We start from the raw sequence: 19,290 nt of genomic DNA, 5'->3' as shown, positions 1-19,290 counted from the left end.
GGGGTGCCTGCTGGGAGTGTGGAAGGACAGCTCAGCACGCGGGTGCCCTCACTACGGCGCCAACCCTGAGGATCACGCCTTATCCTCCCCCCCTTCCTTCCCTTCTCTCTCTCTGAGGCTCCCTTAATGCCTGACCCACAGTAAAGCCTGAGCTGCCCTGGGGAACGTTATGCTCCACCACACACAGGAGCACAAAGGGCTGGATAGCGAAGCCCCACGAGCCACTACCCAGCCGCCGCCAGGACTACCCTGGGCCCAGCCTGCTCGTCCGCAGCCCCTTCTGTGAGATGTGAACTGGAAGCCCTCGGCCCCAGGGGAGGTGCTGGGCAGGGGCACGGGTTTCACGGAGTCGGTGGCAGTGAGCAGTCTCAAAAGCGCACGTCCTGAAATTTAGCTGCCATTTAAAAACCGTCTCGCGGGGCGCCTGGGTGGCTCAGTCGGTTGGGTCTCCGGCTTCAGCTCAGGTCAGATCTCACGTCCGTGGGTTCAAGCCCCGCGTCAGGCTCTGTGCTGACAGCTAGTTCAGAGCCTGGAGCCTGTTTCAGTTCTGTGTCTCATTCTCTCTGCCCTTCCCCCTCTCATGCTCTGTCTCTCTCTGTATCAAAAATAAATAAAACATTAAAAAAAATAATAAAAAATAAAAAATAAAAACCGTCTCGCCCCCTTATCATCAAGGTGTTACGTGTTCAGGGCAGAAAACTGAGAAGAAAATGAGTATATTTCCAAGAAAGCACCTGCACCTCACCAAGAAACAGTCACTGCTAGCCTATGGGTTCATTTCCAGCCGGACTTTAACTGTGGGAATGTAACGACATCATATTTAAAAATGGGAACGGAGATGAAGTATCCAGAGAGGAAAGTCCCCAAATCAATGCTTATGGAGGTCAGAAACAGGAGGGAAGGGGCCCGGGAAAGACTGGGGGTGCGGGCAGGGGGCGGTGCGGGCCAGCCGGGACCGGTCACCGAGGCGCCAGGCCTGACGCTACAGAAGCCGGAAGTGCAGGCACTTTGCCACGTGACCTCAGGCTTCCAACCGATAACACTAACAACTGATCAGACCGTGTATGACACCGCAGGCCGGGTCTGGGGGTGTCTCACAGGCCTTCTGCACAGCCTCGGAAAGCACCTAGTGCCAGCTCTCCGCCCTGGGGACAGGCCGCCATTCCCTTTCTAAGCACGGGGCAGGGGGCTGGCGTGGCCACCAAGCTGTCCAAGGGCACTGGCCCAGACTCCGGCTCAGCCTCTCTGCCCAGAGCAAACCCACCTCTTCTTCGGGAGCTTGATTTTCGCAATGTAGCTCAGGCAGTAGTTGATTAAGTCTTGGATCAGGGCCTCACCCAGGTGGCCTTGAATATTCTAGATAAAGAAAATACGGGGGTTACTCGATTCAGTGTCAGGCATTTTCAAAACCACTTTAGAGCAAAACCCGGTCGTCAGCCCCCCCCCCCCCCGGGGGGAGGGTCGCCAGGCTGACTCTGGCAGGGCGCTGCGCCCTACCGCCTGTCTCCTCCCCTCCCTGGTGGAAAACTTAGAGCAAACCCCTGAGGGCTTTAATTAAAGCATTTTCTGTTTCATGACTTAAGAGTTTTGTACTCAATACCTTTCAAATGCTTCACGGAAGGCCCAGAGAGTCTATGGCTACTGCTTTTATTCAATTAAAGTATCTACAGATGCCGACAGAAAATTCACTTGTTTCACTTAGGCTTTCTTTTATGTCAGAATAGAACGATCTTATTACAAATAAGAACGACACGCTGCCTCTTCAAAATGCTGTTAGCAGGACAGCCTGCCTGAGTGTCCGCTATCACTAATAGAAATATTCGATTAACTATCTTTAAAAAAGGATTACGAAAATGTAGTTAACAATTTGGAACATATGAGGGTCGCAGGGTTCAACGTTCAAGATACAAAAAACACGGAGATTCATTCCTTCCCCTGTGCCTCACCCCCAGAGACACCTCCCCAGAAGCGCTCAACGTCCAATAGCTTTTTAGAAAACATTTTAACAATAGATCGCTGTCCGGGAATTCAAGAACATACCTGTTTACACAAGAGTTTCCCATCTTTGTACGCCACGAGACCATTTTCTGGAAACACATAATCATATTTTTCAACCACTACAAAGGAAACAAAGAAAAACTTAGCACACAATAAACTGAAGTCTGTGTTTCTATTTCTTTCTTTTTTTTTTTTTTTAATGTTTGTTTATTTGAGAGAGAGGGCACTTACATGTACGGGGAGGGGCAGAGAGAGAATCCCAAGAAGGCTCTATGCTGTCAGTGCCCGAAGCCGGGCTCAAACTCACTAACGGTGAGATCATGACCATTGAGGGTTGGACGCTCAACTGAGCCACTCAGGTGCCCCCACCTTTCTTTTTTAAAAGTAGGGTTCATGCCCAGTGTAGAGCCCAACGCGGGGCTTGAACTCACGACCCTGAGATCAAGACCTGAGCTGAGATCAAGGGTGGCACGCTTAAGTGACTGAGCCAGCCGGACGTCACTCTATTTTTTTTAAAATGTTTTATTTATTTTTGAGACATAGAAAGACAGCCCATGAGCGGGGGAGGGGTAGAGAGAGAGAGAGAGAGAGAGAGAGACACAGAATCGGAAGCAGGCTCCAGGCTCTAAGCTGTCAGCACAGAGCCCGACGCGGGACTTGAACCCACGAACGTGAGATCATGACCTGAGCGGAAGTCGGAGGCTTAAATGACTGAGCCCCCCAGGCGCCCCGTGTATATTTCTTGATTCACACCATCACCAGTAAGACTGCTGAACTCCAGGAAGAACTGTAGAAGAATTTCTCATCTTAACAGGCCTTCAAACTTATTTAAGCGTCTGACTTCGGCTCAGGTCATGATCTCACTGTCTGTGGGTTCGAGTCCTGCGTTGGGCTCTGTGCCGACAGCTCAGAGCTTGGAGCCTGCTTCGGATTCTGTGTCTCCCTCTCTGCCCCTCCCTGCTCACACTCTGCCTCTGTCTCTCAAAATAAAATAAAGACATAAAAAAATTAAAAAAAAAAAGGGCCTCTCCATTACAAATGTAAAAGACGGTACCTAGGCCAGAAATGGCAGACTTGGTGGGGGGCCCTCTCCCATCTCTGCCTTCAGCCCCCTGTAGGATCAGGGCAGATAGGAGTCAACGACAGCCCCCAAGCCCCACTGTGGATCCGGGTCACCAGGGCAGCACACTGAAAACATGCAGATTCCCAGGATCTGCTCGCATTTATTTATTCAAAGTTTATTTGAAAGAGAGAGAGACAGAGCACAAATATGCTGGGCAGAGAGTGAGGAAGAGAATCAACCCCAGGCAGGCTCTGTGCTCATAAGAGGGCTGAATTCCACAAAGATCCGGTGCGATCACGACCTAGGCCGAAATCAAGAGCTGGACACTCAGCTGACTGAGCCCCCAGGCACCCCTGCTCTCTGGGTTCTGAATCTGAATATGCAGGAGCCAAGCTAAAACTCAGATTTTTTTTTTTAAAGGTCTTTGGGTGATTCTTACCAGCAGTCACATTTGGAGACCACGCACATAAATCTAAAGGGGCTCTCAGACTTCAGGTGCTTGTGAAAATGCAGACGCCCAGGTGCCATGTTCTGGGCGGGGTCCTCACGTCTGTATTTTAACAAGTCCCCCAGCAATTTGGACACTGCTGGGTCTTCAGCCTTCCCCAGCCTGTGCGCGTTTCGGTTCTGTTGCTTTGCCTCCCACTCCGAGACACACAGCCGGCGCCCCAGCCTGACACAAACCCTCTCGGAATAAGGCTGCAGGCGGAAAGGGCCATCAGGGCCGGGTGCCAGCATTTCCGGGGCTTCGTGTGCCCCGTGACGTTGTTAACGGCCTTCCTAAGTGGGGCGTCTGCAAGGAAACCTAGTAGCAGCAGATTGGAGTTTTAAAGAGAATGCACAGGTGACACTTACAGTGACTGACCCTGTACACGCAGGTGACACCGATCTGGCCTGTAAGATACCACAGCTCAAACACTGGTTTTCAACTGGGGGTGACTTCTGCCCCCTCGGCGACATCTGGTGATGTCTGCAGACGTCTGGGGGTGGAGGGGTTACTGGCATCAGCAGGTGGAGGCCCAGATGCCGCTGCACCCTAGAGGCACAGGACGGCCTGACAACAGAGAAGGACCTGGCCCCAAATGCCATCAGTTCACCTGGCTCTCCACCCTCTATTTCTTACGGGCCAGGCACCCTAGAGACCCCAGGGCCACAGGATGAATAACCCACAGCCCACTCCTCCAGAAACAGCCGAGCAGGCAGGTTCCAACGAGCACAGAGAGGGATGCCAGCGGCGGGCCATCCCCGAGGGAGCAGCTCCTCCCCGAGGGAGGAGCCGGGTGGCTCATGATTAGGGACCTCTGGGAAACTCCGAGTGAGGCCCCCACAGCCAGCGGGAACCTCAACAGCCAGGAGAGGAGCCAGCCAGGAGCCGGTCTGAGCGGGGCTCGGAGAGTGCACGGGGACAACGTGAAGGATTCTGGGCAATGACAGTCACTCAAGAGTTCTGGGGAAACGGCCCAAGGGTCTGAGCACCGAGGTCCACCACTGCCTCCAGAAATTTACTTACAGGGTTAAAAACAGGAAAGAGAAAGCAGAGAGAAGGACCCTCCCAACCAGGAAGGAGGCCTGCAGTCAGGGCAGGGCGGCTGGGGCTTCATTTCCTCCTAAGTTAATCTTTTACTGAAAGCAATTAGCAAGGTTACCGTCGCTCCCCAGCTGCTCCTGCACCTTCTCCAAGTCGGACCCGCCCACCACTCCGATTCGGATCTTCTGCCTCAGGTTTTGGAGAAAGCTGTCCATTTCCTTGGTGATTTTCTACATTGCAAAAAGGAAAATAAAAAATCATGAGTTGTAAAGTGATGAGACAAAACACTGCAGAGTGACGCAACCCTTACGCTCATACACACCAATTCAGGCTCTAGGTCTGCCGACAAGGCCAAGTACATCTCCTTTTTACCAGAAGAAATGTGTCAATGTTTACTTATTTTTACCTAGTCTAAAACACACAAGGAATATATAAACATCTGGTTGTGCTGTTCTAGCTAGTCTTTTCCGCATTTACATACTTGTTCACAGGCAGAAACATAAATAGCTCTTGTTTTTGGAAACACGAGTAGACTCATTTTGCGTCATGTGCAATGACTGTTTTTTTTTTTTAATAGCACTAAGCGGTGATCTTTCCGTGTCAATGGATACAGACTAGTGCATTTCCTGCAAATGCTACCCTGCGCTCTACTTACGGATTTCAGTTGCTGATTTAAACATAAAATAACACAATCAGATTAAAGAGGATGCTGAGAATTAATTTATAATTATACAAAACCAAAGTAAAACAAAAGCCCAAGAGTTGGATCACTAGATTTAAAAAAGAAATTTTTTTAATGTTCTTTATTTATTTTTGAGAAACAGAGAGAGACAGTGGGAACAGGGGAGGGTCAGAGAGAGAGGGAGACACAGAACCGGAAGCAGGCTCCAGGCTCTGAGCTAGCTGGCAGCACAGAGCCTGACGTGGGGCTCGAACCCACAGACTGTGAGATCATGACCTGAGCCACCCAGGCGCCCCTAAATTTTTTAAGCCTCTCCTAAAAGAAAGGCTCCTGTCTATCAACAGTGGTCATAATGGTATAATTCTATGCTGGTTACATTCCAAACAGGGCACTAATTCAAAGGAAATTATGAAGTCACGTGAAAAGATATCCCTGTGTTAAGACAAATCCAGGGGAGCCTGGGTGGCTCAGTCGGTTAAGCCTCTGGCTTCGGCTCAGGTCAGATCTCACGGTCGTGGGTTCAAGCCCCGCCTCAGGTCAGATCTCACGGTCGTGGGTTCAAGCCCCGCCTCAGGCTCTGTGCTGACAGCTAGCTCAGAGCCTGGAGCCTGCTTCCGGTTCTGTGTCTCCTTCTCTCTCTGCCCCTCCCCCTCTCACGCTCTGTCTCTCTCTGTATCAAAAATAAACAAAACATTAAAAAAAAAGACAAATCCTTATTTATTTATTTATTTATTTATTTATTTATTTAAGTTCTGTCTCCAAGGTGGGGCTCAAACTCATGACCTCAAGCTTAAGAGTTACATGCTTCACCGACGAAGCCAGCCAGGCATCCCTCGCAGTGCTAGCTTTAGAAATGAAGTTAGCAGTACACCAACAATGAAGCAACAGAAAGAGAAATCAAGGAATCAATCCCATTTACAACTGTACCAAAACCCATAAAATACCTAGGAATAAATCTAACCCAAGAGGAACAAAATATATACATTGTAAACTAGAGAAAGCTTATGAGAGAAATTGAAGACACAAAAAAATGGAAAAATATTCCATGCTCCTGGATAGGAAGAACAAATATTGTTAAAATGTCAATACTACCCAAAGCCATCTACACATTCAATGCAATCCATATCAGAACAACACCAGCATTCTTCACAGCGCTAGAACAACAATCCTAAAATTTGTATGGAACCAAAAAAGACTCGAATAGCCAAAACAATCCTGAAAAAGAAAACCAAACCTGGAGGCACCACAATCCTGACTTCAAGCTATATTACAAGCTATAGTCATCAAGAAAGCATGGTACTGGCACAAGAACAGACATTCAGATCAATGGAACAGAACAGAAAACCCATGGGGCGCCTGGGTGGCTCAGTCGGTTGAGTCTCCGGCTTCGGCTCAGGTCAGATCTCATGTTCGTGGGTTCGAGCCCCACGTCAGGCTCTGTGCTGCCAGCTAGCTCAGAGCCTGGAGTCTGCTTCCGGTTCTGTGTCTCCTTCTCTCTCTGCCCCTCCCCCTCTCATGCTCTGTCTCTCTCTGTATCAAAAATAAATAAAAAACATAAAAAAAAAAAACAAAAACAGAAAACCCAGAAATAGACCCACAAATGTACGGCCAACTAATCTTTGACAAAGCAGGAATGAATATCCAAGGGAATAAAGACAGTCTCTTCAGCAAATGGCGCTGGGAAAACTGGACAGTGACATGCAGATAAATGAACCTGGACCACTTTCTTACACCATACACAAAAATAAACTCATAATGGATGAAAAGACCTAACTGTAAGACAGGAAGCCACCAAAATCCTCAAGGAGAAAGCAGGCAAAAACCTCTTTGACCTTGGCCGCAGCCGCTTCTTACTCAACACGGCCAGAGGCAAGGGAAACGAGCAAGAATGAACTCCTGGGACCTCATCAAAATAAAAAGCTTCGGCACAGCGAAGGAAACAATCAGCAAAACTAAAAGGCAACTGGTGGAATGGGAGAAGATATTTTGCAAACAACATGTCAGATAAAGGTTTAGTATCCAAAATCAATAGAGAACTTATTAAACTCAACACCCAACAAATAATCCAGTGAACAAACACGCTAAAGATATGAACAGACATCTCCAAAGAAGACCTCCAGATGGACAACCGACACATGAAACGATGCTCAACATCACTCACCATGAGGGAAATAAAAAATCAAAACCTCAATGAGATACCACCTCACATCCGTCAGAAGAGCCAACATTAACAACTCAGGCAACAACAGATGCCGGCGAGGATGCGGAGAAGGAGGATCCCTTCTGCACTGCTGGCGGGAATGCAAACTGGTGCAGCCGCTCTGGAAAACAGTGTGGACGTTCCTCAAAAAACCAAAAATAGAGCTACTCTATGACCCAGTTGGGCACTACTAGTTTGCCCAAGGGGTACAGGAGTGCTGTTTCAAAGGGGCACATGCACCCCAGTGTTTGCAGCAGCACTATCAACAACAGCCAAAGTATGGAAAGAGCCCAAACGTCCATTGATGGATGAATGGATAGAGAAGAGGTGGTACCACACACACACACACACACACACACACACACACACACACACACAGAGTATTACTCGGCAATCAAAAAGAATGAAACCTTGCAAATGCAACTATGTGGATGGACCTAGAGGGCATTATACTAAGCGAAGTTAGTCAGAGAAAGACAAATATCATATGTCACTCATATGAGAACTTTAAGATACAAAACAGATGAACATTAAGAGAAGGGAGCCAAAAATAATACAAAAAACAGGGAGCGGGACAAAATATAAGAGACTTTTAAATATGGAGAACAAATAGACGGTTATGGGGGGGTTGTGGGAAGGGGGATGGGCTAAATGGGTAAGGGGCTTCAGAAATCTACTCCTGAAACCATTGTTGCACTATATGCTAACTTGGATGTAAATTTAAAAAATAAATAATAAAAAGAAAGAAATGAAGTAAGCAGAAATTAAAAGCAAAGCAAAACAAACTGGCTTAGAGTAGTCCATACATAGGGTTAATAAAATTGTACAGAGGGCTTACAACAGAGTCGTTTCTAGATCTTCAGGGGAGTCTCAATGTGGCACAAAGAACGTAGAATTGCACTGCTGGCCTCTGTGAGTCAGCAACTAGGAAAATAGGTCCCGGAGCCCCCTCAAGTAGCTTAGTCCTCCCTGATGTCAGAATGGCAGGAAGTGGGGAAGTCTCTTGACGCCAGAATGGCAGGAAGTGGGGAAGACTCCCTGGATTGCAAAATATTAAAAATGCAATACTTCCGGGGCACCTTGGTGGTTCAGTCAGTTAAGTGTCTGACTTCGGCTCAGGTCATAGTCTCGAGGTTTGTGGGTTCAAGCCACACGTCGGGCTGTATGCTAACAGTGCAGAGCCTGAAGCCTGCTTCAGATTCTGTGTCTCCCCCTCTCTCTGCTCCTCCCCAGCTCATGCTCCCTCTCTCAAAAATAAAAATGTTAAAATAAATTTTAAAACATGCAATACATTCCATCTTTAAACAGAGCCCGAAGCTGCAATTTATTTGATCTTAACCCCTGTGCACAGGGATGCGTGCCAAGGCACTGTGGCCATCAGGCATGTGTCTGCAATGTGAACGGGCTGTAGAAGGCACCCTTCTCCCTTCCAAGTGGCAGCAAATATTTTTGACAGGAAATAAGACCCAGCTGCTTGTGCCTCAACAGAGCATCTCAACTACCCATCGAAGGGGAGATCTTTAGAGCAAAAGAATCACACAGCAAAGCTGTGATGTTCCCAAATAACTCCTGTGTTGACTATTACAAGGCATTCCAAATAAATCGCCCTGCGCAAAATAAAGAGAGAAAGATCCAAAATCTTGAGATGAAGGTTGAAGACTGCAAAAAATTCACCTTCTGAAAAAAATCAATCACGAGAGACTTTTCTGGGGACAATAAAGGAAATCTGACGGGAGTAGAGAAGAGTCAGCAAAATAGGGCGCAGGGGCCAGCACCGATCCGCTGCGAGCTCTGCGGGACCGCCAGCAGCCCGGCCGCATCCGTCCGTTTGTGTCGTGTCTACGGCTGTGTTCAGCCGTTAGTGGTGACAGAGACCACACGGCCGGCAGAGGCTCACGATTTCCCACCGGCCTCGTACGGAAAACCATTTGCCAACTGCTGGGCTGGGGCATTAAAAAAGATGAGGGGACTGGTAATAATTTTTGGAGGTGTGATGATGAACCCTGGGGTCACCAAAGATGTCCTCGAGAGACGCAGGCTCAAATACTTAGGGGTGACGCACCAGGACGACTGTGGCTTAGGGAGTGCTACAGCGCAGAATAAAATGGGAGAGACACAGTTGAGGCCAATCACTGCTGAATTTAAGTGGTGGGGACGCGGCTGTACATGTTTTTCAGGGGTTCTGGGGCTTGAATGTTTCATGACACACAGCTGGGAGACACTTCGCGCAGGCGTGCGCCTCCCTTCTTTGCACAGACGTTTATTCTAAGTCTCAACTGTTTTCACTGCTTTTTATAAAAAAGTTTTTTAAGTTTAATTCTTTATTGACAGACAGCTGAGGGATGGAGGGGCAGAGAGAATCACGAGCAGGCTCTGCCCCATCAGCAGAGCCCAATGCAGGGCTCAAACTCATGAAACCGTGAGATCATGACCGGAGCTGAAACCAAGAGCGGGATGCCTAACCCGACTGCGCCACGCAGGTGCCCCTCAACTGCTTTTTGATAGCATGGATTAAAAAAAAAATTTTTTTTAAAGATCTTTATTTATTTTTGAGAGAGACAGTGCAAGCAGGAGAGGGACAGAGAGAGAGGGAGACACAGAATCTGAGGCAGGCTCCGAGCTGTCAGCACAGAGCCCGAGGCGGGGCTCCTCCAACTCACAAACTGCAAGTTCATGACCTAAGCCGAAGTTGGACGCCCGACTGAGCCACCCAGGTGCCCCATAGATGGCATGGCATTTCTTATGAAAGTGTTCAGCACAAGAAGATTCTACTCAAACAGTGATGTGGGCAAAACCCTGGACTCTATTCTCACTAGATTTTACCTGTTTATATCATATCCTGCTTTTAGCAGCTGCAAGATAAACTATTCTGCTTCCGGACTGTAACATGCTTATCAGTGTTTGCACTGAGGGAGGGAAAGGTTGTATTATGAACAGATTTGTTGCTAAAATATTTTTATTTTTACCTGGAGCAACCAGCACATACAAACAAGTTTCTTTTAAATTAAGACTTTTTTGTTCAGTGTTAAAGCATAGCAGAGGCGTCTGGGTGGCTCAGTTGGTTGAGTGACTGGCTTCGGCTCAGGTCATGATCTCAGGGTTTGTGGGTTCGAGCCTCACGTCGGGCTCTGTGCTGACAGCTAGCTCAGAGCCTGGAGCCTGCTTGGGATTCTGTGTCTCCCTCACTCTCTGACCCTCCCCTGCCCCTGCTGTCTCTCTCTGTCTCTCAAAAATAAATAAAAACATTAAAAAAAAAAAAAAGCAAGCTTAGCAAATAACAGTGCCCAGTAGCCCAGAGACTTGTACCAGATTTGCCGTGAGAAATCAAGATCATGGTTTCACTGAATCTCAAGTTTCCTTATATTTAAAACGGTAACAAAAATTATCCTATTTTTGGGGGGGGTGGTGCCTGGGTGACTCAGTCATTGGGGTGTCCGACTGTTGATTTCAGCTCAGATCAGGATCCCAGAGTTGCGGGATCAAGCCCCCATCAGGTTCCGCACTCAGCATGGAGCCTGCTTAAGATTCTTTCTTTTCCCTCTGCCCCTCTCTTGGGCTCATGCTCTTTCTAAAAACCAAAAAACCAAAACCAAACAAACAACCCCCCCACCCCCAACAAAGAAATCTTACTTGGAATGAAAGAGGAAGAACGGTTGAGAGGGACAAGGCTGTAAGAAGGTTTGGAATGTGAACCGTTCATCATTACAGCCAATGGGCCAAATGGAGCAGCTGTTTGTTGTTATAAAAAATCTATAGTTTTACCAGAACGCAGCCAAGCTGGTCCACATACGGTCCACGGCTGCTTCTGCACTGGCGTTGAGTAGTTACTGCAGACCACGTGCTTGGCCAAGACAGAAAGTCTTCCAATCTGACCCTGTACAATGAATTGCTGACTCTGGCAGTCCACAACCGTGTGCAGGGCACTGAATAATCGGCGTCAAAAGGAGCCTCTGCAGAACTTGGCAGTTGAGTATCATCACTAGATACACTGAACCTGTGGCTCAGAGACTCTTGCCTGGGGCGGAGTTCAAACCCACGAACCATGAGGTCATGACCTGAGCCCAAGCGGGAAGCTAAACTGAGTGAGCCACCCAGGTGCCCCCTGGAGACCCTTACATACTGAGAACAAAATAGAGGCTGAGGGAGAACGGAAAATGGGCGATGGGCACGGAGGAGGGCACTTGTTGGGTTGAGCACTGGGTATTATATGGAAACCAACTTGACAATAAACTATAAAAACAAGTAAATAAGTAAATAAATAAATATCACACGCATTCAACGTGGAAATCTGGAGCACACCACTGCCACCACCTGGCCCAAATCAAAAGGCAGGGATAGAATGTGAAGATACTGGAGAAGGAGGTGGATGGAGACGTAAGGGGGGCGGTAGTGCCTAATATTTACTATTACTGAACCCAGCCTACCGTACCCAAGATATTTTAACGAACGTGTTCGATTTCATTCGACCCTCACCGACACCGTCTGGAACTGGGAACGCCCCATTTAAAACCACTCAGGGGTTAAGTGACGTGCGCAAGGTCACACAGCTGTCATGAGGGTAAGGTTAAGACGCTATCAGGTCGATCTGACCTGATGTTTTTCATACTAGGCTGCAAGATGTAGCTCACAGGTGACAAGGCTGAGGCGGAAGCAGCTGGTAAGAGGGCTGGGCTGGGGTTCAAATGCAGGGGTGAGAGTGCCCAAACCGCGTTTTCCAGCCCCATGCAAGGTGTTTTGCTTTCAGGGGTCTCATTTCTCCGAGCACCGTGGGGTCTTGAGGAGCTGTTTCGGGTTTCCGTTACACCCCCTGAGGCACCCAGAACGGAGTTCTGCCCCGTCGAGGAAGTAGGCGGTCCTCAGCCGCCCCTCGACCCCATCCGGGGCGGTCCTCGGCCTCGCCTGGGAGCAGCAGGCGGCTCGGCACCCGCCGCCGCCGGCCCGCCGGGCGCCGCCTACCTGTCGCGGGGCCGTCAGGGTCCCGTCCACGTCGAAGAGGCAGAGCGCTGGGCCAGACGCCGCCATATCCCCGGTTTCCACCCGCACTGGCCGAGACTTGTTGGCATTCAGGAAGCCGGGCCGGAACTTCCGGCCCGGGCCCCGGGGCACGCTGGGAGAGGGCGGGGCCACTGCCACGTGCCTGGGCCTGGCGTCCGGGAGTCTTTCGGAACCACAAATCCCAGGGTGCAGTGCGCTCACACGCTGTCCTACTGCGGCCGAGCAGGCGCTCCTAGAGGTTCCGGGGCCAGAGAGGAGTCACTTCTGGCGACGGGCAGGCAGCCGGGCCATGGTAAGAAGGCGGGTGGCGGGAAGTGCGGGAGCTGAAGCGCCTCGGGGGTCGTGGGCGAGGTGAGGCAGGCAGGCGGATTTCTGGGGTTCTGATTTGGAGAATCCGCGGGAGGGAGCTCGGGCGTGGGTTTGCTGTGCCGCGCCTGTCTACGCTCGGGTCACGTGGGCTGACTGTAGCCGTAACGCACGGGGCACTCTCCTGCGTGCATCAGATCCCTCGGGTCCATCAGATGCATTTGAGGGCTTTGAAACCATTGTCTCATTTGGTATGTTGTGAAACCCCCATTGTGAAACGGGAAGAAACCGAGGCCCAGAGAAGTGGAGTAACTTACCCTAGGAGCCACAGCTAGTGACTGGCCTCCAAACCCAAAGCTCCTTTCACTGCCCTACTCAAGGTGTAGAACCGTGCACCTAATAAAAATCTTGTGCTGTGGGTTGGCGCCTCCCGTCCCCGCCTCCTTTGGTCTTCCCCCTCCCCCAAGCCGGGCTAAGACATCAGAGGTTCTCTTCAGCACCGAAGATGGTGCTTTAACCTGACAAGAGAATTGAGAAGTTATTATGGTAGGTATGGCGGGGATTTGTTATTCTTTAGGACATTTGTTGTTTAGTTTCCTGCTGGGGAAAATGTTCACGTAGCCTTATGTATTCAGTGCCCAGCCCAGAGTTGGTCATCCCTAGGTATTTGTTGAGTGAATGAAGGCTGTGCCGCCTTTCTTGTACCTCTTTGAACTGCCTGAAGGAAAGAGGACCAGTCTGAGGGTCAGACTCTGCCCCCACTCACTGGCTGTGTGTCTTTGGGTATATGTCTAGACTTCCGTAGGTGGAAAAGTGGAAGTATAGTTGACCCTTGAACAATGCGGGTTTAAACTGTGTGGGCCCACTTACATGCAGATTTAAAAACAAATACATTGTAAAATTTTTCGGGGATTTGCAACTATTTGAAAATGCTAGCAGAAGAACTACATAGCCTAGGTACACTGAAAAAAAAAAAAGATGTGTCATGAATGCATCAAATATATGTAGATGCTAGTTTATTATTTACTTCCATAAAGTATACATGTTTGTTACAAAAAAGTTTATCAAAATGCACACGCTTACAGACCGTACATGACATCATTCACAGTGGAGAAAAATGGAAACAAAAATGCAGTATTAAATCATAACTGCATAAAGTTAACTACAGTAATACTGTATTGCTGTAAGAATATCATAGCCACCTCCTGTTGCTATTGTGGTGAGCTCAAGGGTTGTGATCTCCACGCTAATCCTCTCCTTGTGATCAGTTTGTCACTCGTAAATTTCGATTTCGAATGGCCATAAAAAGTGATGCCGTGGTTCTTGCGTATTTTTCATCATGTTTAGTGCAATACTGTAAGCATTGAATGGGACCATGGGACTCATATGCAATGCCACTGGTGATTCTGGAAGCGCTCCCGAGAAGCAGAGAAGAGGCATGACATTACAAGAAAAAGTCGAATTGCTTGACATGCACCGCAGGTTAAGGGCTGCGGCTGCAGTGGCCCGTCATTTCAAGATCGATGAATGCAGCATTAAGGACCACCGTAAAAACGGAAAAGGAAATCCGCGAAGCTGTGCAGCAACTACGCCAGCAGGCGCGGGAACATTGCACTTTTTGCGAGACAGCTTTTTATCTCGTATTGAAAATGTGGCTTTTATGTGGGTGCAGGACTGCTGTAAGAAAGGCATACCTATAGATTCTAACATGATTCGAGAAAAAGCAAAGTCGTTGTGTGACAACTTACAGCAAAGGGAGGCGAAGGATCTAAAGCTGGAGAATTTAGGGTCAGCAAAGGATGGTTTGAGAATTTCAAAAAGAGGTTTGGCTTAAAAAATGTCAAGATGGCAGGGCAGGCAGCTTCCGCTGACCCAGAGGCGGTAGGATGAGTTCCCACCTCAGGCACCCAGAGTCCCCACGCCAGAGGAATTCAGAGGGTGCCTTGGTGGAGGCGACAGCTTCGGGGCTGGTGCCAGATGAAGAGGATGTGGCAGAGGTGGCGCTGGAAAACAAGCTGACGTTAGACACCCAGGCCGAAGGGTTTCGATTATTCAAGCCGGCGTTTGACTTCTTTCGAGGCATGGATCCTTCCGTGATACGGGCGCTGAGACTAGAGCAAGTGGTAGAACAAGGGCTGGTACCGTATAGGAACGTTTTTAGAGAGATGAAAAGGTGGACGGAAATTACAGTGTGTTTCCGGAAAGTTCCGGGTGGGCCTGCCTCCCCTTCCTCCTCCACCTCCACCTCCCTAAGACCCTGAGACCAGCCCGTCCTCCGCCTCTCAGCGTGAAGATGACAAGGGCGAAGACGGCTTCCACGTACTAAACACTAAACAGCCGTCATGCCGTGCAGTGAAACTGACCTGTTATGCGCGCAAGTGTCTCCGGGTGAAGATCTGGTAACGGCAGAACTGTGCCAGACCGTGTCGTCGCCTCGATGTTCATCGGGCAGAACGTCATGTGCAAGACTCACTGGGAGCAGAGAGCCCATCCTTAGAGGCCAAAGGTGGGTGATCGTTGAATATAAAGTCAAGGAGACGTGTCTTCTTACTGTTTTGTAACTTTGCTCTCAGAGTTACATTAGGGTCCAGCATGCCTCCCGCTCCTGCCTGGAGAGACTGCCTGTCAGCCTATCGTGGCTGTGAAGTGGTTTTTTTAAAAAAGTAATAACGTTCCCAATACCGTCTTACGAATCCAACCTAAGGGTCTGGATGATTCCGCACGGCACTGTAAGTGTGTTTTCTCTTACGGTTTTCATAATCACATTCTTTTTCCTAGCTGACTTTGCTCTGAGGATACAGCGTATAATACATTTCATGTACAAAATGTGTGTTAATCGACTATTATTGGTAAGGCTCCTGGTCAGCCGTAGGCTATGTTACTTAGGGTTTTGAGTGGATTTTTGATGGCACGGGGGTAGCTGTCCCTCACCCCTGCGTTGTTCAAGGGTCAACCGCCGAGGCACCTGTGAAGGTCACGTGAGTTAAAGCACCTTGCCGTCTCTTTCCCTGTGTGTCTGGCAGTCATGGCAACCTCACAGTGGTGGCCGGACCCTTGGGGTGAGATGCTGTGCAAACGCGGATCGTGTGATCAGCGCGGCTGAGTTCCCTGAGTGCGGTGTCTCCTGTCTCCCTTCCAGGCCGCCCTCCTCCGAGCTGTGCCTCGGCTGCCCGGCCCTGCTGTGTGGAGAAGACCTGTGTGCGGGCTGTGGTGCCGCAGGGGCACCGGGCAGGACCCGGGGAGGTGGGTGGGGAGCAGGCGCCCCGTCCCAGAGGAGAAAGCGGCGAGTGTGGAGACGGAGAACTTCCAGATGGTCTACCGGTTTGACGCCATCAGAGCCTTCGGGTACCTGTCCCGGCTGAAGGTGGCGCAGACGGCGCTCACGGTGCTGGCGCTCCCGCCTGGCTGCTACTGGTACTCCCAGGGCTTCGTGACCCTCGGCTCCCTGTACCTGGCTGGCGGGGTGGCCGGCTTCGCCCTCGCCATGCTCTGCTGGATGAGCTATTTCTTCCGGAGGCTGGTGGGCATCCTGTACGTGAACGAGGCAGGCACCGTGCTGCGGGTGGCGCACCTGACCTTCTGGGGCCGGCGGCAGGACACGGACTGGCCCGTGGCCGATGTGGTCCCCATGACGGAAACCAGCGACCGGGCCCAGGAGCTGTTTGTGCGTATCCGGCAGTACAGCGGGAAGCAGACTTTCTACGTCACCCTTCGCTACGGACGCATCGTGGACAGAGAGCGTTTCACGCAGGTGTTTGGGGTGCTGGACTCCCACAAGTGAACTGGGAGCTGGGCGTCCGGCGGGAATCCGAGGGTGTGGGCGAGGCTGAAAAAGGGGCTTCGGCTGCGGAGACCCCACAGGGCCTCTGGGCACTTGTCTTGCGGGGTGCAGAGGCTCCAAAGGCAGAAGCCAGTAATCGGGCTTTGAGAAGAGGCCTTAGTACAGATCCATACTGCATTTTTGTGACATTTAGGCAGGTACGGCCAGAAGTTTCTGGTCACGGCCGGTTCTTGGAGGAAGTTGTGCCAGATGGGCCCAGGGAGGGCAGTGAAACCGGAAGGCAAGGAGGTGCGGCAGAGGGAGCCAGGGCTCGGAGTGCGCGTGCTGGAGTGCCACCAGTCCTCGGCTCCCTGTCCTGGAGTCCCCGAGCCTCTGTGCACCTTGGTTTTCACATCTGAGAAAGGGAAAAAATTCCTGCCTGTCTCTGGGACGGGTGTGAGAGTAAATGGTCAATGTCAAGGTCAGTACGAAGGTGGTGGTGTGCTGAAAAGCTTCCTGGCAGTCAGGAGGGCTGATCGGAGCCCTTTGCTGACCCCCTCCCCGCCCCCTCGGGGACTTCTTGTCAGGACTGGGAAGAAGCCCCGATGTGGGCTATGTGACCATGCAGGGACGGTGCCCCTGCCAAGATTGTGTTCACGCAGACGCCTGAGGCCCTCCTGTCGGAAGGCTCTGCGGTGGGTAAAACCAGGCGAGCTGTGTTCTAGTGCGTTCTTTTAGGAGCTAAAACTAGTTCTATGCACTGCCCTTCCTCGCAATTAGTAATAGATGATTGTTCAACAACATGTAACAAAATAAAGAGGAAGACGTGATGGGTAACGCTTCCACTCAGAAGGCAGCGACTCAATGTCGTGTTGTGGGACTGCCAGTCTTTTTTCTATTGAGGTAAAACACACATAACGTAAATTTATCCTCCCAGCCATTTTTGAAGGTACACTTGAATGGTATTAAGTAGGCCTACGGTGCTGTGCAGCCATCACGTCTGCCCAGTTCCAGAACATTCTCATCATCCCATGGACAAACTCTATACCCGTTAAACAGCCACGCCCCGGCTCCCCCTCCCTCCAGCCTCGTGACCACTCCTCTGCCTTCTGCCTCCGTGGATCTGAAACGGAATCACACTGTGGTTTTCTGTCTGGCCTCCTTCCCCCATGTGACGTTTCCATGGTGCGTGCTGGACCGAGCACGCACCTCATTCCTTCTCGCGGCCCCGACGGCCTGTGTGCAGACCACGGTTTGCTTATCTGTGTGTTGATGGACTTGCTTATCTGTGTGTTGATGGACGTTTTGATAGTTTCCACCTTTCGGCTGTTGGAAATGGCGCTGCCGTAGGCACTGGAGCTCCAGTATCTGACAACGTCTGAGTCCCTTCGTTTGGGGGTGTGCTGAGAGGCACAATCGCTGGGTTTTAGGGTGACTGTGCGCACGTTTTTGAGGTCCTGCCGGACTTTCCCATGGCAGCCATGCACTTTGATATCCGTCTCAGCTGTGCATAAGGATTCCAGCTTCTCCACGTCCGTCTTTTGGATGATCATCCTGATGGGTGTGAGGTGGTAACTTACCAGGCTTCCAGGCTTTTCTAAAAACATAGATGTTATCCTGTACCTGGAATTGGTTTTTTGTTTTGCTTCATGTAACACAACTATTTTACTTGTAAACACATTAAAAATATTCTGTCACAAAAAAACACCTCAGATGTCTGATGTTAACTGACCTTGTTGGCATAATCATTTTGTAATATATACGTGCCTAAGTCATTAATGTGGCGCATCCTAAGCTGATACAATGTTACATGTCAATTCTATGTCCGGAAAATTGGGGAAGGTTCTTTATCTTTGAAGGAGAGACAGACAGGGCTGCCCACCCATCCCCTCCTCTCCTTAGCAATTACATGTAGCTTTTGGTTGCCTTCCATACTGTTCCCTCACCTGCTTCCCGGCTCCTTCCGAGACTGAAGCCCTTTCCCGAAAGACAGTCTTTGTCTATAAAATGTCTCGAGCGGTATTGATGTTTTGACTTTGACCTCCTTAAAGATAAGAATTCCCTCAAATAGTGTCAGTCCAGTTGTAAGCTGTTCCCTGAGTGAACCTCACCCCCGAGATCCTAGTTATGCCTGGGGTGGGGGGGTCCCTAGGATCCGAGTTCTTGACAAGCTCAAAGCCAATTCTGAAATGCAGCCAGGCTGGAATTCTCATCCATTTCAGTCTGTTTCTGAAACAGACTCTAATAGAAAACACCAGAGTAACTCATGCCTCTGGACTTCGTGTTCCCTGGCCAACCCCGCCCCCCCTCCGCCCCCCAAAGAATAGGTTCTCAGCTCTGGCGCCATGTGCAGAATCACCTGGAGCTTATCAAAAATATTGCCGACCAGGCCCATGACCTGCCATCGTCAGGGTGATTCTCGCGTGCAGCTTGGGTTGACAGTCGCTGTTCTGTGTCACCACATTGTCCTCACCAGGAAGAGAGAGCCTCCCTTCCGGTGGGCGTCTGTTCACACGGCGCCAGCAGGGGGCGCACACCGCAAACGCCTCGTCTGCGAGTTCGTTCCCCAAAGCGGTGAAAACGCAAGTGGTCTTTAGATTCAGGAGATGGATATGTTGGTGATTCCCCGACTTTGACAACAAATCCAAAATAATGATCTAACAGAAGAACCTAAGCAGACATACAGAGATGTTCACTGAGTGTTTCTAATAGCAAAACGAATAGCAACAAACTGGAAATAAACAGTTTTTTAAAAATT

The 19,290-nt window shown here is 50.0% G+C and overlaps 2 protein-coding genes across 3 annotated transcripts in view; one reads left to right on the top strand and one right to left on the bottom strand.

Annotated features, from left to right (window-relative positions):
* PMM2 (phosphomannomutase 2) overlaps positions 1–12,577 on the bottom strand; it is a 27,966-nt gene extending 15,389 nt beyond the window's left edge. Inside the window, exons 1-4 of one of the 2 annotated variants that reach the window (XM_029946552.1) lie at positions 12,428–12,577; positions 4,708–4,819; positions 2,041–2,117; positions 1,265–1,356 (exon numbers count right to left, since the gene is read on the bottom strand). In XM_029946552.1, the coding sequence (XP_029802412.1) occupies positions 1,265–1,356; positions 2,041–2,117; positions 4,708–4,819; positions 12,428–12,493 (347 nt within the window). In that variant the 5' untranslated portion in view covers positions 12,494–12,577. Of the gene's footprint in view, positions 1–1,264; positions 1,357–2,040; positions 2,118–4,707; positions 4,820–8,309; positions 8,409–12,427 lie in introns of those variants that run through there. The other variant, XM_029946553.1, reaches the window with a different exon arrangement.
* Positions 12,552–19,290, top strand: TMEM186 (transmembrane protein 186). Its single transcript, XM_029946554.1, has 2 exons — positions 12,552–12,758; positions 15,912–19,290. The coding sequence occupies exons 1-2, from the start codon at positions 12,756–12,758 to the stop codon at positions 16,551–16,553; spliced, it is 645 nt and encodes a 214-aa protein (XP_029802414.1). The 5' UTR covers positions 12,552–12,755; the 3' UTR covers positions 16,554–19,290.

This window comes from Suricata suricatta, chromosome 8 (assembly GCF_006229205.1).
Source record: "Suricata suricatta isolate VVHF042 chromosome 8, meerkat_22Aug2017_6uvM2_HiC, whole genome shotgun sequence".
In the NCBI taxonomy this organism is placed as follows: Eukaryota; Metazoa; Chordata; class Mammalia; order Carnivora; family Herpestidae; genus Suricata; species Suricata suricatta.
The sequence above is the reverse complement of the archived record's forward strand: the minus strand, read 5'-3'. Positions and strand labels throughout refer to the sequence as shown.